The 25,663-nt window shown below is 42.9% G+C and overlaps 1 protein-coding gene across 1 annotated transcript in view; it reads right to left on the bottom strand.

The window, feature by feature from the left end:
* The window catches only part of TAF2 (TATA-box binding protein associated factor 2), a 72,003-nt gene that overhangs the window by 45,659 nt on the left and 681 nt on the right, over positions 1-25,663 (bottom strand). Inside the window, exons 2-11 of the mRNA XM_056854490.1 lie at positions 24,286-24,340; positions 19,270-19,430; positions 14,453-14,571; positions 13,025-13,166; positions 12,132-12,363; positions 7,605-7,789; positions 5,524-5,637; positions 5,073-5,172; positions 2,037-2,122; positions 509-644 (exon numbers count right to left, since the gene is read on the bottom strand). Coding sequence (XP_056710468.1) covers positions 509-644; positions 2,037-2,122; positions 5,073-5,172; positions 5,524-5,637; positions 7,605-7,789; positions 12,132-12,363; positions 13,025-13,166; positions 14,453-14,571; positions 19,270-19,430; positions 24,286-24,340 — 1,330 coding nt within the window. The remainder of the gene's footprint in view (positions 1-508; positions 645-2,036; positions 2,123-5,072; positions 5,173-5,523; positions 5,638-7,604; positions 7,790-12,131; positions 12,364-13,024; positions 13,167-14,452; positions 14,572-19,269; positions 19,431-24,285; positions 24,341-25,663) is intronic.

The following is a 25,663-nucleotide window of genomic DNA, read 5'->3' as shown; positions in this document are numbered from 1 at the left end:
CTGAGCCCGGCTTGGCCGGGGACACAGGGCGGGATATAAACCGAAAATGAATGAATGAATAAATACACGGACAAAACCCACATGGGATGGGGCTGTGGTAAGGTGAGAAAGTGAGCAGGGCTGAAAAAAACCCTTGCTGGATCAACCCACTGTCTGCTCATACTCCTTATTTGTTTTTACATCACATTTTATGGTTATAACACTTAAACTGAATTTTTAAAAGGTCACAGTTAATGGAAAGAAAATAACCCTAAAGGTTACTTTAAGGCAACGGTTCCCAAACTTTTTGAGTCATGGAGCACTTTTCAAGAGAGAAATTCATCACGCAGCATTAATTTTCACCTAGCACCTGTATACTAAACCAAATGACAGCAGTATTTCTCTTTCCAATCTCTTCCCAAAGTACTAGATGTTTCGCGGAGCATCAAGTGCTCCTTGGATCACAGTTTGGGAACCTCTGCTTTTAAAGCAACCAAAATCCATTTCATACAGTGATCCAAATACTTACTTGTAACATGAATTCCATGCTTATCCTGTTTTCTATCAGCCGCATGACCAGATGGGCCTTACACTGGAACATGGTGTAGTATTCCCACGATAAAGTGTGAGGGTGCTTGATAGAAAAATGCAGATGTGATGAAGGGCTGGAAAATTAAATCAAGATCATTTCAGGACCCTGGCGTTTTATGACAAAATCCCACCACGCTCTACAGTGGATACAACAACATAAAGGCAAAAAAAGACAGCCAGGTGGCATCCAGGAGCGCATATGACACAGATTTTACCACAGAAGCCCGGCGGCACCATAAAGACTAACAGCATTTCTTCCAGGGTGAGCTTTGAGAGCCAGCGTGGTGTAGTGGTTAAGAATGGTGGTTTGGAGCAGTGGAGTCTGATCTGGAGAACCGGGTTTGATTCCCCACTCCTCCACATGAGCGGCAGACGTTAATCTGGTGAACTGGATTTGTTTCCCCACTCCTACGCACAAAGCCAGCTGGGTGACCTTGGGCAAGTCACTCTCTCTCAACCGCGCCTACCTCCCAGGGTGTCTGTTGTGGGGAGGAGAGGGGAAGGTGATTGTAAGCCGGTTTGATTCTCCCTTAAGTGGCAGAGAAAGTCGGCATATAAAAACCAACTCTTCTTCTTCTTTTGTGAGTCAGAGCTGACTTCCTCAGACTGGAGACACACACTAGCGTGAACTTAAAATTAGACAGACACACCAGAGAAATATGGGGAACATTTCTCTATCCAATAGTAAAGTGGTTTGCCCTATGTGGGTGACAAAAGCTGCATAATAGGGTCATGGGCAACAAGGTAAGGGATCTTTACCTACTCAGGGTATGCAAAGTATAGCCTAGTATACCTCACAGGGTGGTTGTTATGAGGATAAAGTGAATGAGGAGAGGAGAACAACGAAAGTCATTCCAGGTGCCTACTGGGGAGAAAGGCAGGGTATAAAAGAATAAAATAAATAAATTCCATATTAACTGATTTTGCATTATAAATGTCTAGTATGTATGGCTCTCAAAATATGATGGGCTTAAGATCTAATGACTTACAGTGCACTCCATAGGAGAGTTACTCCAGTCTAAGCCCATTCACTCTGCAGAGGATCGCACCGTTAGCCTTTCAGCATCACTTAATGAGCTGTACAGGAGTCTTTCCTCCACGCACATGGAGCAAAGTTTCATCACCAGGTAATGTGCTATTTAAAACCTGCAAACTTCACTCTGGGGTGATGTGTACCAGCAATTAACAAGATATTTACTGTTGCAAAAATGGTACAATGCAGGTGTTCAAGTTTTTTTTACTTAACCAGCAAAACTGTTTCCGTCACATTGGAAAAGTTTTTACGATACGTTACTGATGCTCAGTTCCATTTTTACATGTTCAAACAAAGATAATGTTTACTGGGGACATCCTTTACGGGATCTTCAGGCAGGTGAATTGGGCCTTTGGCTCAATGAATGTTTACTCACTAACTACTCATCCATCAATGCTCCTCTTAAATCTACTCACTGCCCAGCTAAACATACTTGTCTTTTTCTTTTCCTCCACCAAATATTGGGTGCAGTAAGACTCCGCCAGTCTTCAGTTCATATGCCACTATCTTGTCTAGTTCCTGAAACATACAAAAGATATAAACACTGTAAATTAGTATTTGATTACACAAATGCCAGGCCAGCTGTGTGCAAATTCTTTGTTAGCAGCCAATCAGCCAAATCAAGGTATACGAGCATCAAAAGCAAGAGAGGGGCTGTGGCTCAGTGGTAGAGCATCTGCTTGGCATGCAAAAGGTCCCAGATTCAATCCCTGGCATCTCCAGTTAAAGGGACCAGGCAAGTAGGTGATGTGAAAGACCTCTGCCTGAGACCCTGGAGAGCTGCTGAAGGTCGGAGTAGACAGTACTGACTTGGATGGACCAAGGAAGGGTCTGATTAAGTATGAGGCAGCTTCATGTGTTCAAGAGAGTTTCTCTCATTCAATGCAGCGACGTGGACTTGTATCCAATGAACCCTCAACAGAAGGGGTGTGGATTCCTCCCATAATGCTCTCCTCCTTCTCCCCCAGACCCTTCTGACCCCTGAAAAGATTGTTTCTGGGGTCACAGAACCCGTATGGATTAAGAACCATGTGGACTGGGTGGGGGTGCAGTGATGAGGGGAAAGGGAATGAAATCACACCTTCTGTCACACAATCGGTTAAGAACATGAGAAAAGCCATGCTGGATCAGACCGAGGCCCATCAAGTCCAGCAGTCTGTTCACACAGTGGCCAAATCAGGTGCCTCCAGGAAGCCCACAAACAAGACAACTGCAGCAGCATTGCCTGCCTGTGTTCCGCAGCATCTAACATGCTCCTCTGATCCTGGAGAGAATAGGTATGCATCATGACCAGTATCCATTTTTACTAGTAGCTATGAATAGCCCTATCCCTCCATGAACATGTCCACTCCCCTCTTCAAGCCTTCCAAGTTGGCAGCCATCACTACATCCTGGGGCAGGGAGTTACACAATTTAGCTATGCATTGTGTGAGGAAATACTTCCTTTTACCTGGTTTAATGGCTGCTGGAAATGATGGACAGAGATGTTGTCTGGGAGAAGGAAGAATATAGCACAATATTCCCTTGAAAACATATGAAGCTGTTTAGGGAAAAAATGCAGATGGGGGGATGCAGGACTACAAAATTAAACCAAGATAATTTTAAAAACCTTTTTGATGGCACAACACATCACTTATTATTGACCAAGTAAAAGAACCAGATGGTCCGGACTAATTAAAAAAATCATGCACTGGATAGAAGGATTTAGAGCTTCCCTTAAGAAGCCCAGTTTTGCCACGGCAATGAATTGGTGTTTGGATTGTGCCACTTAAAGACACTTCAAATGTTATTCCATAGGGACAAAAAAGCTCCACACTTAGAAAGCTTGTATGTAAGTGAGGATGCTACTTATTTATTTAGATCTACCCCATTACATCCTGGCCTGCCCTCTTTACATTGAACCTCAGAATAAGTTCCTGGTAAATACTTTCCTGAAGAGCCCCATGGCGCAGAGTGGTAAGCTGCAGTACTGCAGTCCAAGCTCTGCTCACGACCTGAGTTCGATCCCGACGGAAGTTGGTTTCAGGTAGCCGGCTCAAGGTTGACTCAGCCTTCCATCCTTCCGAGGTCAGTAAAATGAGTACCCAGCTTGCTGGGGGTAAAGGGAAGATGACTGGGGAAGGCACTGGCAAACCACCCCGTAAACAAAGTCTGCCTAGTGAACGTTGGGATGTGACGTCACCCCATGGGTCAGGAATGACCCCGTGCTTGCACAGGGGACCTTTACCTTTTTAAATACTTTCCACTTTCCACTCATTATCTGATGCTGACAAACTGATTTTCTTGCTTTCTGATATCGACCCTTTTGTTTCCCGAAAAATGGCACTTTATGGCCTAGCGGCCAGGAAAATTAGGGTAAAGAAAGCCACTAAAGGAGGAAAGGAACCGAATTGATGTATTTTAATCTAATGACTTTTAAGGGATTTTACATTTATATTTTAAGTTGTTGTAATATTGTCTAGATTGTAAAGGCCATGCACAATAAACACACACACGTATGACAAACCTATTTATAGTTTTGAGCCCAGAAGTAAAGTGCTAACTATATAAACTTTTTTTCATGCCGGCTCTTGACATACATGCTGAAAAAAAGTGTATGGTAACAAGTATTATTTCTCCATCACAGAGGCAGTGATGTAAGAATTGTAATGAGTAAATTTAAGCATACGAATCGCATGATCCCGTTGCAGTACTCAGATGCTACTCAGACTCAGTCCACTGCACAAGCTACCAAAGCACGCTCTTTTAAGAACTGGTTAGATTCAGATGACTGGCTTCCTCAACACTGTAGTGGAATCTGTGAGGACGGTGGTAGTCTGAAGAAATCTACCATGTGACAGTCTCCAATACTAATTATACTCCAGGCAAGCTTAAACATCTCTCTCTCTCTCAATGCAAGCAAGAGCAGTGTACCCATCCTGGCAAACCGGGGCACTTGAGTGGAGGATTATTACCACGCATAGCCTGAGGAGTAGTGGACAATCCAGTATGACAAGTTGCCTAAAAATATAACTAGATAATGGTATAACTCACAGCGGCTTAATTGTTATGGTAGACCTCTGTCTGCATACTGTGCTGTAGCCTTATTAAATATCTCCAGAATGGTGCCAGCTTGCTTTCAGACTTTGGCTAATCTTCTGCAATAACTTCTCTTTAGAATGTGCAAGGAATACCGTTAACTTCATTCACTTCAATCTATCAGGACCTTAAAGGCACCTGGAGGGAAACTGTTGCCAACAGGGGCATGGCTTTATACCTGCTCTGTCCCCTTTCCTTCCCCTGTGGATCAGTTTGTTGTCGTTGGGTAGATTTGTTGTATTTATATACGAATTTACAGCCTGCTGCGTTTGTATACTATAAGCTGCTTTGAGTTCACGCTCAGTGGTGGAAAGCAGGGTAAACGTATCCAAATAAATAAATAAAGTTAGTGTGTGATGTTTGCAAAGAGCTATCTATCTGGATGCATTACCTCCTTGATCCAGTGCCGATACTCATTTACGCCAAAGGTTTTCTTCATCCAAAGACCATAAATATAGCCAGAGATTCCCTTTAGTACCCACTCATCTGACCTGAAAGCAGAAGAAGAAATAAGGCCTCCACCTCTCTTGATTTACAGAGCATAGTAAATGCCGGATACAGCAGCTCCTCTCTCCCTCTCTCCCTGCCCATTCCACAGCCCCAAGGAACCCCCTCCCCTCCCAGCAATGAAGAACCCTCCCAGCTGATCAGTGCCTAGCACACCCAGGCTATAGGCCTCTGGGGTGGGTCCTGTGGGGAATCCCTTGCTCTTGGGCAGCTTTTCCCTAGGAAGAACTTCCTCTGCTGTCGCCCTCGGCCTCCTCTGGTGTTGACTGGCCGGGCCTGTCACATACCCATAAGCAAAAATACTACATATACAGCTCTATATGTTCTGTACTCACCAAGACATCCTAGATATGAAACAGCCAAAAAACTGCTGGGCGAGGGCTTGAGCCAAACATCTCCTGGTCAGGGGGGTGTCATCTACTATCATTGCACTGTGCAAAAGGTTTGTGCTAAATAATTGTAAAACACAAGCATAAGAACATAAGAACATAAGAAAGGCCCTACTGGATCAGACCAAGGCCCATCAAGTCTAGCAGTCTGATCACACAGTGGCCAGCCAGGTGCCTCTAGGAAGCCATAAACAAGATGACTGAAGCAGCACCATCCTGCCTGTGTTCCACAGCACCCAATATAATAGGCACACTCCTCTGACACTAGAGAGAATAGGTATGCAGCATGACTAGTATCCATTTTAACTAATAGCCATGAATACCCCTTTCCTCCATGAATATGTCCACTCCCCTCTTAAAGCCTTCCAAGCAGACACGCAAATTACCACGATGAATAAAACAAAAAGACCAACCCTTCTGTTTAAACAATCAACACAAAAGTAACATTTTAGGAATTTTCAATCTTCACATACAGTAATGTTTTTGAAAAATTAAACTTCCGGAAGTACAAGGTTCAAATTTGTAAACAGAATTTGCTCCAGAATGGTGTAAATGGCACCAATCTATTTTGTGTGCAGAAACTTCTTTGAGAGTTTGTTTGTTTTTTCCTGGGGGAAAAAGCAGGCATTGCATATACTTAAAAAAAGACTGGTAGCTCATAAATGGTCTCAAATTAACTTTTCCAAGTGCTTTTTTATCCTTGTGTTCTATGAAAAGCAAGATTAAAGAAGACTGTACAAATCAGAGTGCCTTGCATGGGGTCAGGTTCTGTGAACACAGGTCCTCCATCCTCCCCTCCAAATCCACCCGGCAGATCTCTGCATTGCATTACATGCTGCTTCTGACCTTGCACGGAGTTCCAAGTTGGTCTGGGCATTGTTTCTGGGTGAGAGAGGCCGACCTTAGGCTTACCCATTCCCCTTAGGATTGTAGTCCTATAAAACTGGTTGCATTTAAAGAAGGAAGCTCTTTTACTGGCGATAACAGGTTGCACAGAAAAACTTACAAGGGGGAGTTGGTGGTACGGAGCTTTCCCCACCTTCCCCGACCAGCTGGGTTGTCATGAAAATACCGGACAAGTGTTATGGGTTGGGTCCTTGTGAAGAAAACGTGGCAGGGCACAGGGGTATGCAGGATGTCAAAGAAATTGGGTGAAACTACATCCACCCCATCTTCAGCTGGCAGCTTGCCCCTGGGTCACAGGAAGACACAATTCCATCCAATTGCACCATCCTTACTGCAGCCCATTCTGAGTTTTGTTCAGGACCATCCAACAATGAACGAAAAAGAAGAGTTGGTTTTTATATGCCGACTTTCTCTACCTTGTAAGGAGATTCAAACCAGCTTACAATCTCCTTCCCCTACCAACAACAGACACCCTGTGAGGTAGGTGGGGCTGAGAGAGTTTTGAGAGAATTGTGAGTAGCCCAAGGTAATCCAGCTGGCTTCACGTGGAGGAGTGGGGAAACCAACCCAGTTCATCGGAATAGAGTCAGCTGCTCATGTGGAGGAGTGGGGGAATCAAACCCGGTTCTCCAGATAGAATCTACCGCTCTTAACAACTACACCACACCGGGAGCAGACAGCTGGGGTAAACAAAAGGTGAGAAGAGATCCACACCACCAACTGCACCTATGAACTCTTCTACAGGACCCAACCTGTAATACTGGTCCAATTATCTGCCATATGAAGTCCCTTGAAAGTGATCTGTAAAAGCACTGGGAATTTTCTAGGCAGCTACTGCTGCACCTTATTGGCTCGGATTCTATACCTCGTTCCTGCTTAAGTTCCTTTTTGTCCACTGCAGAGACAGTCTTCCTCTAGGGAGCACGTTCCTCTGGTGCGATGCACTTCTGGGCTCACTGAAAGATGCCGATGCTTGCATGAACGTAAGTGCTTAGCACCAGAGGAATACGATCCACAGGGGATGAAGAAGAGAGCAAGTGGAAGCGAGGTTACAGAAGTCAACTTTCAGCAATAATTTGTTAAACTGCTGGTTTTTAGACGTAAACATTCTAAGCACTGACCTAAAAATGCTCATAGAAGCATAAGCAGCTACTTCAACATAGGCCTCATCTACAAAAACCGTTTTGAAGCAGGAGTACGGGTAGCGGCAGGTGAGTATCTCTTCGTAGAATTCAAAGACTTCATGGAGATAGGAAGTGGTGTGTTTGAGCAGCGGGAGGAGCTGAGGTAAACAAAAGTGAGTCACCTACAACGAAAAGGGGGAAAATGTCTATGTAAGTCGACATCCATCAGCATGTTAACATTGGAAATCTTAAATCTCACTGGGCTGTGCCCAGGTTTGTCCAACCCCCCTTTTAAAAATTATTATAACTGTACAATGTATATAGATTAAAAACACTAAAATGGGTTCTTACAGTCAACACACACATAATAAAATGTATAGTAAATGAAAAAGAAGAAGAGTTGGTTTTTATATGCCGACTTTCTCTACCACTTAATTCACAGTGGAATCTGAAGAAGTGAGCTGTGGCTCACGAAAGCTCATACCCTACCAGAAAATATTTTTGTTAGTCTTTAAGGTGCTACTGGACTCTTGCCCTTTTTGTCTACCACTTAAGGGAGACTCAGACCAGCTTATAATCATCTTCCCTTCCCCTCCCCACAACAGACACCCTGTGAGGTAGGTGGAGCTGAGAGACCTGTGACTAGCCCAAGGTCACCCAGCTGGCTTTGTGTAGGAGTGGGGAAACCAAACCGGTTCACCAGATTAGCCTCCGCCGCTCATGTGGAGGAGTGGGGAATCAAACCCAATTCTCCAGATCAGACTCCACTGCTCCAAGCCACTGCTCTTAACCACTACACCACGCTGGCTCTCCAGCGGGGAGGCGGGGACCCCTTTATACTACCATGACAGTTTTGAACTCACTTTCAGGGCAAATCTACATTTCACTGTCCTTCCTAACTATAACAAAACTTCGCCGTCGCCTTCAAAGGCATACTAAAAAAGATCAAAGGCTCGGACCACATAACAACGTGTAAAGGCCTAAACAAAAGTTTTAGATGTTGCAATTAATTCCAGACATAAAACAACTAAATATGAGTAGCTTAATAAAAAAATATTCAGATACGTTACCATCACATATCTAAGCATGGTTGTTAAAACATTCAAGGAATTTTTGGAACGGAGAAAGTTGGGCTCAATAGTAAATTGAGGAAAAAGGGTAATCCAGTACTTGTTTCGGCCGGGGGTAGAAAGCCCATGCACATAACATACTGTATAACATAACACTGGGAATCCCTTTTCCCTCAAGCCACACCAACATATCCTTTCTAAACCCCCCTTTTTTTGTAATCTACCTCAAGTCCCCTGCTGGGACGAAAGGTGAGAATGCAAATAATGTAATTAAAATGTAATAAAATGATCTCTAAGGGAAATAGCAAGAGAAGCGGTTTAGATTCTAATTTCACAGTCACTGAAAGGGGCTGCCATACAGCTGGGAACAGGGTTGCCAGCCACTGGCTGGCACCCAGAGGGAGACTAGATTGTGGAGACATGGGGGCGGGGGTTTGCTGTTGCTTGATAGCCTTTCTGGGGGGAATTCGGAAGCATCATCATACCACTGTAGGATTCAGCAGAAATTCTATGGTAAAAGTATAGTTTCCACTGAATCCTAGAACGTCATGACATCACTTCCATGTTCACCCTGGAAATGGTCTCATGTCAATGATGTGACAGCAAACGTTTTATTCCCCCCCTCCCCCCGCTGGCCTACCAAGTGGTGGCTGGGGTTAAGAACATAAGTAAGGCCCAGCTGGATCAGACCAAGGCCCATCAAGTCCAGCAGTCTGTTCACACAGTGGCCAATCAGGTGCCTCGAGGAAGCCACAAACAAGACGACTGCAGCAGCACCATCCTGCCTGTGTCCCTCCGCACCCAAAATAATATGCATGCTCCTCTGATACTAGAGAGAATAGGTATGCAGCATGACTAGTATCAATTCTAACTAACAGCCATGAATACCCCTCTCCTCCATGAATATGTCCACTCCCCTCTTAAAGCCCTCCAAGCTGGCAGCCATCACCACATCCTGAGGCAGGGAGTTCCACAATTTAACTATGTGTTGTGTGAAAAAATATTTCCTTTTATGTTTTGAATCTCTCGCCCTCCAGCTTTAGCAGATGACCCCGTGTTCTAGTATTATGGGAGAGGGAGAAAAACTTCTCCCTGTCCCCTCTCTCCAAACCATGCATAATTTGATAGACCTCTATCACGTCTCCCCTTATCCGCCTTCTTTCCAAGCTAAACAGCCCTAAGCGTCTTAACTGCTCTTCATAGGACAGTTGCTCTAGTCCCCTAATCATTTTGGTTGCTCTTTTCTGCACCTTCTCAAGCTCTGTAATATCCTTAGGTGTGGTGACCAGAACTGTACACAGTATTCCAAGTGTGGTCTCACCATAGATTTGTACAAGGGCAGTATGATATCAGCAGTTTTATTCTCTATTCCTCGTCTAATTATGGCCACCATGGAATTTGCCTTTTTTACAGCAGCCGCACACTGGGCTGACATCTTCATTGAGCTATCCATTACCCCCCCGCCCAAGATCCCTTTCTTGGTCTGTTGCTGCCAGCACAGATCCCATCAGTATATATGTAAAGTTGGGATGTTTTGCCCCAATATGCATCACTTTACACTTACTCACATTGAATCTCATTTGCCATTTTAATGCCCATTCTTCCAGTATGTAGAGATCCTTCTGGAGCTCTTCACAGTCTGATTTTGTTTTAACCACCCTAAATAATTTGGTGTCATCTGCAAACTTGGCTACTTCATTGTTTAACCCCAACTCCAGGTCATTGATGAACAGGTTGAAAAGCACCGGTCCCAACACGGATCCCTGAGGCACCCCACTGCTCACATATTGTGAGAACTGACCATTGATTCCTACTCTCTGCTTCCTATTTTTCAGCCAGCTTTCAATCCATAAGAGGACTTGTCCTCTTATCCCATGACTATGAAGTTTGCTTAGTAGTTTTGATGGGGGACTTTGTCAGAAGCTTTTTGGAAATCCAAATACACAATATCCACAGGCTCATTCCTATCCACATGCTTACTGAGGGGGGGCTTGAGGGGGGGTTGCCGGCAGAAACCCTAGCTGGGTACCACGAGACAGCCTCCTAAAATTAAAAGCACCACTTGTTTTTAATTAATGTCAAACATGTTCCCTAAAAGGCAGAGGGGGATCCAGAATTACAAAATGCATCATCTGCCCTGATTCAGCATTCATGCCACAAAACCAGTTCTTCCTCTCGTTTCAATGTTTTCCCATGATGATATTCAGTGAGATTCAGAGAACTGGCAGACTGCTTTGAATAATTAGACATGGAGTGATTCAAAACCCTGCCATAACAGAGTAAAACAAACAAGCTAGTTACACTGAGCTTCAGGCTAGGGTGGGGTGAAGTTCTAAAAGAAGGTACTGTCAGACAGAATCATAGAGTGTGAATGTCAATATTTCTTTCAGCTTTCTGTCAGTTACCTTATCTTTGGAACTATCCGTTTCAATAAAACTTTCAATGGACTGCAAAGACTGGGAGCCGCGCAACAGCTACTCAAAAAATAGACTGCTGTAGATTTTCTGCCTAGACTGCTGTACATTTTCATCCTGCTCTTCCTCCAAACTGCTCAGTGCAACATACATGGTTCTCCCCATGTCTTATTTTGTCTTCGTGACAACTCTTATGAGGTGGGCAAGGCTGAGTGTGTATGATTGGCCCGAAGTCACTCGCTGAGCTTTAAGGCAGGGTGGGCATTTGAACCCAGGTCTTCCAGGCTGTAGTCCAGGGGTGTCAAACATAAGGCCTGGGTGGCTGGATTCGGCCCCATGAGAACTCTTATCTGGCCCGCAAGCCAGCCAGCCACCCCCAGTCCCGAGGTATCAATTATCAAAGAATGTTAAATAAAAGAAAATACTGTACAAGTGTTACTGTTTCAAGCATGTTTGTATTTTAAGTAAAAAATAAAGCAAAAAATAATACCATTAATTGGCTTTGCCTGTGTCTTCCATAAAGTTTGTATCTCCGGTACCGGGCATTAAATTTTGTGGTACACATGGCCCAGCCCAAGCAAGTGACATTGATGTCATATACAGCCCTAATGAGTTCTAAGCATAACGTTTCATTCCCTTTCCCTGGGAGGACAATTGCCCCCTTTCCAGATTTCTGAAAAGGAAGTAGAGGTCTGGTTACATTGTAGCCTCAGGCGATACAACTGAGTGCAGGCAGGTACTGCCCCATATATTCAATGGCGTTTTTACTTTGTTACTGGCTTTCAGACATTCAAGTGATTGAGTAAGAATTTACCAACACAGAAAATCAAATCAATAACCCTACAAAAGGAACAGTGAACCTACGGAACTGGATTTTCGAGTAACAATGTAATGTAGCACAGTTTAGTGTCGCCTCTTTAAGATTCAGACGGCTAAAGCAGCAATAACAGTATAATCCCAACCATACTCCACACAATAACACCGCCAAAAATCCCATTCAATATAAAGGATACCACATTGAGTCAAGAGAGAAGCACTACCTCATGCATGTACGGGTCAACGAGAATTTCAAATGGACCTATAGCCAAAGAAATGTTTGAGGCTGCAGTCGGTATCGTCAGCATATAGTGGAAGGTCTTCTTTCTCATATCGTGCGTGTATACTGTTTCCACCAGATCTCCATTTGAGACAGCCACCATTGTGGCATCAACTGTGTACTCCAGTTTCCATGTGCACAGTTCGGAATACGAATCAACACAAGGAAACCAAAACCTAGAGAGAAAATAACATAATCAACCATCCATGATCTTCACAACTCAAGACTATAGTCCTAAACATTGTGGAGAGCCAGAGTGGCGTGGCGATTAAGAGTGGAGGACTCTAATCTGGAGAACCGGGCTTGATTCCTCACTCCTCCACATGAGCAGCGGACTCTAATCTGGTGAACCGGGTTGGTTTCCCCACTCCTCCACATGAAAGCCTGATGGGCGACCTTGGGCTAGTCACAGTTCCCTCAGAACTCTCTCAGCCCCACCTACCTCCCAAGGTGTCTGTTGTGGGGAGAGGAAGATGTCTGTTGTGGGGAGAGATGAGCATCCACCACTCATGTGGAGGAGTGGGGAATCAAACCCAGTTCTCCAGATCAGTGTCCACAGCTCCAAACCACCGCTCTTAACCACTACACCACGCTGGCTCTTCTCAACACATGAGACAGGTACAATCTCCACCCAGGACAGTGCACACAAGTTCATTTCAACACCTATATATGGACAACATCATGTCTCAAGGAGTTACAAAGATACTTATAAATTGCCAAGGAGCACAACGGAACTAACTCTCAAACTGTCGTAGCCCTTTGTCATTAGCAAAAACATGGTTTTAAGGAGAGTCACATTACCCAGGTACTGTGAAGGCAAAACTGTACAACTCTGACCTTGTCGAATTTTGATATCCGCAGGAGAAGACGTGGGCCCCTCTTTCCGCCAAACTGCCTTCCACGTTGGGTACCACAAAATGAAGGCCTCCTTTTGGCTGGTCCAGAGAAAAGTTGATATGAACTTTTAGGGCTTTTAACTCTGTAGCAATAAAACAGCAAGCACACACGGAAGCTCTTATTTATTTATTTATACTCTTGCTTTATTTACAGTCCACCCTTTTCGCTCACTCACTTAGTGGAAGAGTTTTGCCATGTTAATCTAATTAACTGCCTTTAATATTCAGCCTTGCAAAAAGCATCCGTATTAACAACTGGGAGGTGGGGGGAATACAATTGTTTGTGAAGTTTAGATCTTTGAAGATAATGAAACTTACAAAAAGGGAAGGGAAAGAAGCTCAACCTAAACAAGGCAAAAAGCCTGAAGGTTGAGATGAAAATTATACAAAATTTAGAAATTATTTTTATATCTGATTAGCCTGTATATTTAAGGCCCAGTGTTTTTAATTAGTGTACACTCCATAATAAATTATATTTGTAATGTATTATGGAATGTAAAGGTAAAGGTCCCCTGTGCAAGCACCGGGTCATTCCTGACCCATGGGGTGACGTCACATCCTGACGTTTCCTAGGCAGACTTTGTTTACGGGGTGGTTTGCCAGTGCCTTCCCCAGTCATCTTCCCTTTACCCCCAGCAAGCTGGGTACTCATTTTACTGACCTCGGAAGGATGGAAGGCTGAGTCAACCTTGAGCCGGCTACCTGAAACCAATTTCAGTCAGGATCGAACTCAGATCATGAGCAGAAGCTTGGACTGCAGTACTACAGCTTACCACTCTGAGCCACGGAGTGTACACTAATTAAAAACACTGGGCCTTAAATATACAGGCTAATCAGACTTAAAAATATAAAAATAATTGCTAAATTTCCAACATAGTTGATGATGAAGAATCAATGTAAATGACCAATAAAATACCCAAACACGTTTCAGCCTTTGCGGCATTCTTCAATGGTCATATATACATTTATACATATTTCAAAAAACACATCCAGAAATACATAGAAGGTATGCTGTAACATAATAACCTTCTATATTGTGTGGCCCATTGTCACTTGTTGCATAATATGGAATTTTCACCATTTAAACTGGCACACACAGAGGTCTTATAATGTATTTCAATGTCGTGTGGATGTGTATATCATCAAACAGCAATAAAACGTATTCTCTTTGAAGATAAACGTATTATCCTTGAAGATAACCTATTACTCCCAGCTGAAATGCAATTTTCTATGCAGTAACTCTTCATAGGCATTTCGGCGTCAATCTGCAGCCAAAGCACAAACTGCCCATAGAAAAAAGATTCTGCACTGGGGGCCAACCTATAGGGCCTTCACTTTAAGAATCAACATGATCTCTGGTACAATTTACCGTCAACTTGTTTCCACAGCTCTGACGGCACCTTAATGCACAGTTCTCCATTTCCGGCATCTGGGTCCACAGCACTGACTGCGGCTGCATATGCGTTGGAAAAGTAGTTGAGATTTCTCCTGCAACGAGAAAACCCGTCTCTTCAAGCTCAAATTGAAGCTGGGGTCGAAGGAAAAGTTCTCAAATGAAGTTCTCGCCACATTGTGGAGAGGTTTCCAGGAAGACCATAAAACACAGTTAAAAAAATATCCTCAAACAATAAGCAGTAAAACAGAGCACTCTATAGCAACAGGGCCCTGACCTGGATGGCCCAGGCTAGCCTGATCGCGTCAGATATCGGAAGCTAAGCAGTGTCAGCCCTGGTTAGTATCTGAACATGAAGCTACCTTCTACTGAATCAGACCCTTGGTCCATTAAAGTCAGCATTGTCTACTCAGACCGGCAGCGGCTCTCCAGGGTCTCAGGCAGAGGTCTTTCACATCACCTACTTGCCTAGTCCCTTTAATTGGAGATGTTGGGGACTGAACCTGGGACCTTCTGCATGCCAAGCAGATGCTCTACCATTGAGCCACAGCCCCTCCCCTATTTGGATGGGAGACCACCAAGGAAGTCCAGGGTCGCTACGCCAAGGAAGGCAATGGCAAACCACTCCTTAGTCTCTTGCCTTGAAAACCCCCCAAAGGGTCGCCATAAGTCAGCTGTGACTAGATGGCACTTTACACACTCACACAGCGACAGGAGAGCTAGCATGGTTTAGTGGTTAAGGTGTCGGACTATGATTTGGGAAACTCAGGTTTGAATCCCCACTCTGCCATGGAAACTTGCTGGGTGACCTTGGGCCAAGTATATTGGAGGGGAGACCTCCAAGGATTACCAGGGTCATGACATGGAGGTAGGCAATGCCAAACCACTTCTGAATGTCTTTTACCTTGAAATCCCTGTGGGGTAGCCATAAGTCAGCTGTGACTTGACAGCAAAAAAAAAAAAGGGGGGGGGGAAGCAAGAAATCTACAGAACCAGAAAAGCACTCAATAGTCATATGTCTTCTGAAAGAAGAAGGTGCTGCCTCCCCTTGGAAAAGCTTCAGAATTGTTCTGCTTCAGAATTCATCTGGGAAATTGTCCCCAATCTATGGAACAATTGCAGCAAAGGCTCAGCTCCTTGACCCAAATGCTTCTGCCTCTTACGCACACCAAGCAGAGTCTGCCCGCCATACATAACTACAAGCTTGAGTTATAGGGTAGACATGTAATCTCTGAGGGATGTGCGGGTTTGAAGTCACCGTGGGCGTTAAAGAACCAACAGGTAGAATTGGGTCCGGGAGCCAATTGGCAGCCAGTGTGTTTACTGTGGTATACACTGAATAAGTTCTCTTCTCACATCTGACCAAATCATGATTTGCAGAATGGCTACATACTGCCTATATGACTGAAACCACTTGTATTATCACCGTGATAGTTTCCATTTGGACTTACAACATATGTTGTGTGTGCACAAACAGCTGTAATCTTACATTTCAGACCACAAGTGGATGGAAATTCGAAGAATCAACTCTTCAATACCTAACCACAGCAAATCCCATTCATTAAACCACTGAAATCCTCTACATCCTGTTTCACTTTAATGATGGTGATTTCACAGTCAATTGATTTCCTTGGTTGGATGGCTTCATACCGTACCTCTAACATTCTTTTAAAGGGTAATGTAATGAATAACAGAGAATACTTTTGATTCCTATTAGATTATGAACTAGTTCCGTTAAAAAAAATCCAACATAATATGCAGCAGCCTGTCTTCTTCCTCAAGCAAAAGATATACTGCATTTACATATTATCTTTAGTAATACTATGTGCTTTATGAAAGTTATTGTTTGGCACTGCACAATAAAAACATTAAAGCTTCACAAAAACAGATATAATCTCATTTCAAAGCCTTCTGTCCACTTCCCATTCCCCACCCAACACAGAATGGGTACATTTCATTATGGATGTTTTTAAATATGTCCCAAAAAGCTGATTTATGCAAAGCGAGTCCAGGGGTTATAGCATGCCTATTATATTAGGTGCTGTGGAACACAGCCAGGATAATGCTGCTGCAGGCGTCTTGTTTGTGAGCTTCCTAGAGGCACCTAGCTCAAGCTGGTTTCAGAAAAGGAAAAGGCACTAGAGATCATATTGCAAATATAAGCTAGTTACTGGAGCATACGAGAGAATTTCAGAAGAAAATCAGCTTGTGTTTCATAGATTACAGCAAAGCTTTTGACTGTGTGGATCATGAAAAGCTATGGCTGGTTTTAAAGGAAATGGGTGTGCCACTACATCTGATCGTTTTGACGCGTAACCTGTACTCTGGACAAGAGGCCACAGTTAGAACAGAATATGGAGAAACGGAATGGTTTCCAATTGGCAAAAGTGTCAGAAAAGGATGTATTTTATCTCCCTATCTCTTCAATCTATATGCAGAACATATAAATTAGGAAAGATGGATTAGATTTAGATGAAGGTGGAGTGAAAATTGGAGGGAGGAATATTAATAATTTGAGTTATGCTGATGACACTACATTATTGGCAGAAAATAGTGAAGATTTGAAACGACTACTGCTGAAAGTTAAAAGAGAAAGGGCCAAAGCAGGACTACAACTGAACATCTAGAAAACAAAAGTAATGACTACAGGAGAATTACACAACTTTAAGGTTGACAATGAGGAAATTGAAATTGTTCAAGACTTTCTATTCCTTGGCTCCACCATCAACCAAAAGGGAGACCGCAGCCAAGAAATCAGAAGGAGATTGAGACTGGGAAGGGCAGCCATGAAGGAGCTAGAAAAGATTTTGAAGTGTAAGGATGTGTCACTGCCCACCAAGACTAGATTAATTCATGCGATCGTATTCCCTATTACTATGTATGGGTGTGAAAGCTGGACAGGGAAGAAAGCTGATAAGAAAATAGATTCCTTTGAAATGTGTTGTTGGAGGAGAGTGTTACGGTGGGTTATAGATCAGTGGGTTATGGATCAAATCAAGCCTGAACTGACCCTAGAAGCTAAAATGACTCAACTGCGGCTATCGTATTTTGGTCACATCATGAGACGACAAGAGTCACTGGAAAAGACAGTCATGCTAGGAAAAGTTGAGGGCAGCAGGAAAAGAGGAAGACACAACAAGAGATGGATTGACTCAATAAAGGAAGCCACAGCCTTCAATTTGCAAGATCTGAGCAAGGCTGTCAAAGATAGGACTTTTTGGAGGACTTTCATTCATAGGGTCGCCATGAGTCGGAAGCGACTTGATGGCACTTAACACACACACACACAGAGGCACCTGGTTGGCCACTGAACAGACTGCTGGACTTGATGGGCCTTGGTCTGATCCAGCATGGCTTTTCTTATGTACGTTTTTCTCTGATATTAGCAGTAGAACTGCAAAATGCTAGGCTCCGTAAGCTTAATTTGGTCACTCAGAAGCTGCTGGCGTTTGTTTTGACAAAACTGGAGTGCTTGGTTAAAAATTACTGGAAGTTTACTGTTTTGTTCTACTGTACTATAGTCTCTGAGCTACAGCCAATTCCCATAAACTATCAAATCCACAAAGTTCCAGGAAATGCAGTCTATCAGTACACTTAATTCTTTCCAGAATTAGGCTCACAGCCCAGTGAAAATCAACAACCCATAAAGCAGCTTATATTGGGTGTCTTAGTCCTAACAACGTCATATTCAAATCTTATAATTATTATATAAACGAAGTAAATAAAATACATTGCAGCACATAAGTCTGCACCAGAAATAAAAACTTACACAAATCTCAGCTTCAATGTTAGTTTCAGGGATACTTATTTAAAAGTACTTTACAGGAAATTTGATACAGGAATTTTCTGCCTGTGATTATCACCAAGGGACAGCTCTTTCTGAATGTCGGTGTTTAGAGGGAACTTGTGGTTAGATACTAAATACCAGTGGATTCACAGACAGGAACGGGCCCACAATTTATGTAATGAAAGGTAGACTCCTTAGAAGGGAGGCTAATATTTTGGAGAAACCATTTTTAATTTTGTTATTTTTCTCATGTCGATTGGTCCAGCTCAAAATATGTGACTCACTATAAGTGTATTTAGAGTACCAGTATGGTGAATGAGATGCTTGATGTTTGCCCTCTGTAAATGGAACATAAATGGTTGTGTTGGAGTCTAGATCTGGATTTATATCAGTTTGCCATATTTTTGTTTACTTTTGACCCTAATAAATCTTTGTGACCCTCTGGCTTGGACAGCTAGATTGGAGTCCAGTAACACCTTAGAGACCAACGAGATTTTCAGGCTATAAGCTTTCAAGAGTCAAACCTCCCTTTGTCAGATACCTTCGTCGTCCTCTGGCTTGGATGGCATATTTTCAAGCGTATTTGTGGAGACCCAATTACCAAACATAATAGTTCTGTACGTACTTATTATTCACAAATTACTATTTTTGAGTAGCCATGATGGTCCGCAGAAAAAAAGCTAGATTCCAGTCCAGTAGCAGAGTAGCTTTGACTCTTAAAAGCTTATACCCCAAAAATCTTCTTCGTCTCTAAGGTGCTACTGGACTCGAATCTAGCTCTATTTCTGAGTTGACAGTAAGTTAACAAATGCAGTTTTAATCTGTAACCTGTAAACTAACCCATGCGTTAAAAACCAGGGTCTAAATTGGAGGCAGAAAGATGAATGGCTGTCTTCCTCTAAATGAAACAGGATAACAGTTTCCTGCTCCTGATATATTTAAAGAAATGTTTATCGTTTGTCTTGACGAGTTCTGAAATGCGAGCAAAAAAGATTCATATACTTACTGTTTCGATTCACTGTGACAAACTTCAAGCGTGGGGTCATTATAAATAAAAGCTGCTTCCAGATCATTGACTCTCACTCTGTATATCCTACATTGTTTACTGTTAAGCTTGATTCTATTCAGGTTTGCCACAGTGGGAAATATCGTCAGCTCCACATAACCCTGTATGGATTTAAAACCACAGTATTAGACAAATGCACGTTATAGAAATCAGTCTTGTGCTTCAGACTCAGAAAAAGTCTGCATTCAAAGTGATTTATTTTTATGAAAGCAAAAAGAACACACACACACAAAAAGATTCTGCCCTACCTGAAAGGCCTAAACAAACAAACAAAATGCACCCCTGGCTCTAACTTGGCTTCTCTCTTTGAACGCCTTTCTGGGAACTTTGTGTGAATTTGGTCCCCTGGTCCAAGTCCAACATATTATTCACTGTGTGTAAAGTGTCCTCAAGTCACAGCCGACTTATGGCGACCCAGTAGGGTTTTCAAGGCAAGAGACGAACAGAGGTGATTTGCCAGTGCCTTCCCCTGCATAGCGACCCTGGTATTCCTTGGTGGTCTCCCATCCAGGTACCAGAGCCAACCCTGCTTAACTTCCGAGACCTGATGAGATCGGGCTAGCCTGGGCCATCCAGGTCAGGGCATACTATTCACTACACATACCAATTCTTTTTCGCCATTCTCCTGCCTGTGTTGGAGAATTCTTTTCTGTATGAAGCTGGAAACATGTTTTATGTGTGTCACTAAGTGTGCACATGTAACATTACAATTATGGTAGCACAGATGGGGGCAGCAGATATACCGGACTAGAGGTGATCAGTGGGACAGGAAGGGAGGTACAGTAAACAACTGACTGCTTTAATAATGGCATTTGTACAGAAACTCTGATTCAGGGTATTTTAGCAGGCTTTCTTTAAAATCACCCTGATGGGGAAAGAAAAACAGTGCTGCAGTCAGAGCACTGGTACACATGGAACTGTTCTCCTCTGTACTTCAAGATTTGCCCCGATACGGATCAAGTTACTCAACTTCCCTGCCCTTCAAGGAATTCAAAGGTTTACCGAACAGCTGAGGTAACATCACGACCCAATCATAGTGAGCACTTTAGGAGAAGCTGTAGATCAGTGGCAGAGCGTCTGCTTTGCCTGCAGAAGATCCCAGGTTCAATCAGGTAAAAGGATCAGGTAGCAGATGTAAGACCTCTACCCAAGACCTTGGGAGAGCTGTTCCACCGCCAGGCAGAGTAGGAAATACTGTCGGCAGGGTTGCCAAAAGGCCTGGGCAAAAACGCCCTGTCCCTTGATGTGTTGGAAGGTATAAATACCCAGTTAAGCCTCTCTAAAAGAACAGGCCTGCTGGCAACACTACTTGCTGGACCAATCTCTTGAACACGCATTTCTCACCCCAATTTTTTTTTAAAAAAAAGAACAATTCATGCCTCCCCCACTATAACTAAGACAGAAAACAGTAAACATTGCTGGTGGTATGTATTCAATTGAAGCCTGGGGGTTTAGCACATAAAATGGAGCATATGGAATATATTAAGGACCTCTGGGAACACAAAAAACCTCATGAAAAGCAGGAGGATGTACCAATGAAAACCACCATTCTCAGTCAACACAAGGTGGAGGAATGCAGCAATTCACGTTACTATGGGTCTCTCTACTGTCGCAGGCCTGAGTGATAGGGAGCCTGTACCTGTGGTATTCCTATGAATCTTATGAGTAAAGCTTAAGAAGTAAAAGCATATAGAGGCTTCTCTGAACAGAGTGAAAAATGAAGTAGAGTAAAGGTCATGCTGGCTAAAACTCTTCTGAGATTAATAAAACTGCAAGACTACAAGGTTAAGATACGCAATGTTGCCCACCTGACGGTTGTGGCTGGAAAAATATCAGCATCGCTTATCCGAGGTACTTTTACCCCTTCTTGACATTAACAAGAAGGTCATTTCTGCCTGGAAGTTTAGCCCCTCTGATAAGCTGCCGTGTGAGGAGGGAATAATGCCATCGAATGACTCAGACCTAGTCTTCAAACAGTATAACAGATGGTGACCTTGCACTGATGAACTTGGTGAGTGCCACAAACATAGCAAGGCTTTTTTCACAGACCAGGCGACAATGGCACATCACCACCATGTGTGACTCAATGCCAAGTGGTATTAGTGTAGCCTGCCCAGGGAAGAAGGTTCTAGCCTCTCAGCTCAGCTGACCACTGGTCTGAGATAATAAAAGCGAGAACCAAACTGCTAGGAGGCAGGGAGTTGACGGAAGATGGCTCAGGCTGTCTGACCTCACTCTCTACATCTTCAAAGACGTAAAACTTGGAAAGAAATGTTGGTAGAGGACAATGTGATTGTCTGGCTATCACCTTTTCTCTGTCTCTAACTGAAGGACAGCTGAAGCTGTCTAGCCTTGCTCTCTCCATCTTGAGAGATGTAAAACCTAGGATTGTTAGTGAAGGACAACACTGTTGTCTGGTCATTAGCTTTCCTCATCTCTTGCGTGAGATGTAAGAACTGAGTGAGTTCTTGGCCATGGCTCATTCTATTATTTCATATCTTGCGTGATATGGAACTCTACCATTTCACAAGTTCTTTGTGAGAATGGGAAAGACTCTCTTTGAGAGGGATTCATGTCCAGATGACCTGCTAAGGCTGGATGTCTGGAACGAATGCTTGTGGACTATTCCATAGGATGAAGGCTCTTAGTATTCCTACTAACCTTATTGTGGGGTCTAAGAGTATTGGATCAGTTCCATATTAGTAAACACTGACATCTCATTAATCCTAGCAAGGATTGATGGGTTCTCACTGAATGATCTAAATGGTCTGACTTGGCTTTCCTTGAGAAACATGGAAGTTGTGAAACCTAAGTTACAGAACTGGTCTCTTCAGTTCTCAGAACCAGGATTCTTAGATACTCTTAGAGATTCCTCTAAGCAACCAGAGACATCTCTCAGGGTAAAGAGTCAGAGGTTTCCTCAACAACACAAAGGACGCTTCTACACTCAGTGACAATGAGTGGCATACACAGTATGCATACACAGATTACATTATCGAGAGAGAGCTATAGAGCTCTTACCTGGAACTAAGGTTCATACAGGTTCTCTCTACATATTGAATTTAAAGCTACACTTAGTCTTGTAAATTACTGACTTCAGCTTTACAAGAATCAGCTGTCTCTGATATAGAACAGTATTCCAATGAACCAAAAGCTCATTAAGTATTTTGGACTATAGCTCTCAAATAAACTAAAAACCAGAGAATCAAAGATATGGTAAAGACATAGAAACATGAGAAAAAATTATGTTCTTACAGAAAAGGTTTGCAATGTCCTGAATATAAGCTAGAAGTTTAGAAATAATATAAGGTTGTATTTTGCATTAAGATGTTTTTAACTATGAATTTCTCTCCTTATACTAATCATATTTTGACAGGCTTTCTGTAAACTGATTTATTCCTGAATGAAATGCATTACAGGTTTAAGGTTAGAAAACCTTATAGAGAAATTGCTTACAAAGACTGTTTAAAACTGCTTGCGTATATCATAATGTATTTTATGACATGTTATGAGAGTGTGTAAATATTCACATACATATATATATTTTATGTGAAATAAATGTTATTTAAAGGAAGTCCATTGTTTATACACTTTCTGGCACACTTCAATAGAAAGCCTACAGTAGTAGGAATTATCATTGACTCCTGTCTGTGAGGTCTCGCTGAATAAGATAGCTTCACTTCTCAGTAAGTGATACATTCTAAGACTGTAGACTCCTTAACGACACGAGCCGTGACACTACAAGGGAGGAATCTAGCAATTATCATGCCTTTGTAACCTTCAGGATTGACTCCTGCAAAGCAGCTCATGTGGGGCTGCCCATGAAAGGCTCTCAGCAGTCTCTGCAGAAGGCAGCAGCCTGTTTCCAGTCAAGGGTGGAACAGCACCAACACATACAACCTGTATCTAAGGCAACTACATCTGACTAAGGGAGCTCTGACTCTCAAAAAGCTGACACCCTGGAAATCTTATTCGTCTTTAAGGTGTTACTAGACTCAAATCTTGCTCAACGTGGAATGCACGTTTCCTGAAAGCAACACAAGCTGATCTCTGACACCTCAAAGTCTGCTTCTTAGGTTTGCCTTTTTGGACCCAGAAGACTGAATTCTCCATGACTGTGAACACAATCTGTAATTGTTCCGTACTTTTGAAAGCCAGCATGGTGCAGTGCTTAAGAGCGGTGGATTCCCCACTCCTCCACATGAGCGGCGGACTCTAATTTGGTGAACCAGGTTGGTTTCTCCGCTCCTCCACATGAAGCCTGCTGGGTGACCTTGGGCTAGTCACAGTTCTCTCAGGATTCTCTCAGCCCCACCAACCTCACAAGGTGTCTGTTGTGGGGGGAGGAAGGGAAGGTAATTGTAAGCAGGTTTGAGACCCCTTAAAAGTAGAGAAAATCGGGGTACAAAAACCCACTCTTCTTCTTCTTTGCTGGCTTGGCTACTGATTTTTGTTGGAGCAACAATATATTATTAGAGGTACATGTGAATTTAGGACTAATTGGCTGGTTCGTTATGTTGTCATTATTGCTGTTGTATCCTGTTGCCTTGTTTTGTTGACGTTTTTTACATTACATTCTTTGTACAAACAAGGAACGTGTTAACAACGATTCCATGCCTAAATCAAATTTTAGCCTTTGGTAAACTGTCATGGAAATCGCTAGAACATGCAGATCTGAACACTCTCAGTAACTGAGTCACAATACAGTCACTCAGCATCTGCAGACCAGCTTGGCGGTCAGGAATAAGAGACCAGACAGGCAGGCTTTTCCTGTCTAAGGTACAACAGAAACGCAGTATGTAAAGCTGAAGGAAGGAAGCAACTGTGGGGTGAGGGAGTGGGGAGCAAGATACATGGTATAAAGAAAAACAAAAAGTTTTAAAACCCCAAACTCCCCTGGTAGCTGTAATAAGAAACAGAGATTTTTGACATTTTCTCTATATCAGTTATACTTACAACAACAGATTTTCTCTGGAAGTTTATGTTGTTGATACAGACCACCTGGTGGGTTGTGCTGGGCAAAAGGGAGACAAAAAAACAGAATTCAAAATAAGGATCTTGGCAAACACAACCATACGCACAAATTGAAAAGAAGTTAGTATACTGTTGCCCTGCACACACCCACGTGCCATATAATGGTTTTTAGATGTGGGTGCGGTAGGTTACGCACTTTGGATATAAAATATTATTTCCACTCAGCCATTGCCAACTGAGAAACAGTATTTTCAGTACTGATTCTGAAATGAACATTAAGCAGACAACTGTTGTTTTACGAGTGTGAATGCAGGACTAAACATCGTGATGAACGTGAGAAGATTCTCTGATGGGATAACCTAAGAAAAATATATTATTTGCTTGAAAAGAACATAACATCAGCAGTGCTTACGTGAGCTCAAAAAGGGTGATATGTTTTCTAGTACACCATTAGATATAGCAGTATGTGTTTTACATATAGTGATATAACAAGAAATGGCCTTAGTACACTTTTTTTGCCAAGGCAGCTAGAAATGGACAGTTGAGTCTTTAATCATTCCATATCTTTGTTGCCCCGAACAGCACAAACAAGGTGTAGCAAAAAGCCCCTCCCCAAGATCCAAGTTGTCTTCTAATTTGTTTTACATAATAAACTGTTCTGATCTTAATGCAGGCCTCTTAGTTATCATCCCAGAAACCTAGCTCAATAATAGAACAGACAACCTATTAAGAAAGTAAGAAACATAAGGAGGGCTGTGCCGGATCAGACCAAGGCCCATTAAGTCCAGCAGAGTCTGTTCACACAGTGGCCAACCAGCCGCCTCCAGGAGGCCCACAAACAAGACAACTGCAGCAGCATTGTCCTGCCTGTTCCTCAGCACCTAATATAATAGGCATGCTCCATTGATACTGTAGAGAATAGGTATGCAGAATGACTAGTATCCATTTTAACTAGTAGTCATGGTTAGACCTCTCCTCCATGAACGTGTCCCCTCTTAACGCCTTCCAAGTTGGCAGCCATCACCACATCTTGGGTCAGGGAGTTCCTCAATTTAACTATGCATTGTGTGAAGAAATACTTCCTTTTATGTTTTGAACATTTTGATTGTAAATCCACAATTTAGTTAAAATGAGCTAAAAAGAGGAGCTAATCCTAGCTACTCAATAAAGGAAGCCACAGCCCTCAATTTGCAAGATCTGAGCAAGGCTGTCAAAGATAGGACATTTTGGAGGACTTTCATTCATAGGGTCGCCATGAGTCGGAAGCAGCTTGATGGCACTTAACACACACACAATGCTAGCTAGCCCCACATTCAAAACAGTAATACACAGAAATAACAAAATTCTAGTTAACTTTATT

This window comes from Euleptes europaea, chromosome 8 (genome assembly GCF_029931775.1).
Source record: "Euleptes europaea isolate rEulEur1 chromosome 8, rEulEur1.hap1, whole genome shotgun sequence".
Taxonomy (NCBI): domain Eukaryota; kingdom Metazoa; phylum Chordata; class Lepidosauria; order Squamata; family Sphaerodactylidae; genus Euleptes; species Euleptes europaea.
Note: the sequence above shows the minus strand (reverse complement) of the source record. Positions and strands in the feature narration are given on the sequence as shown.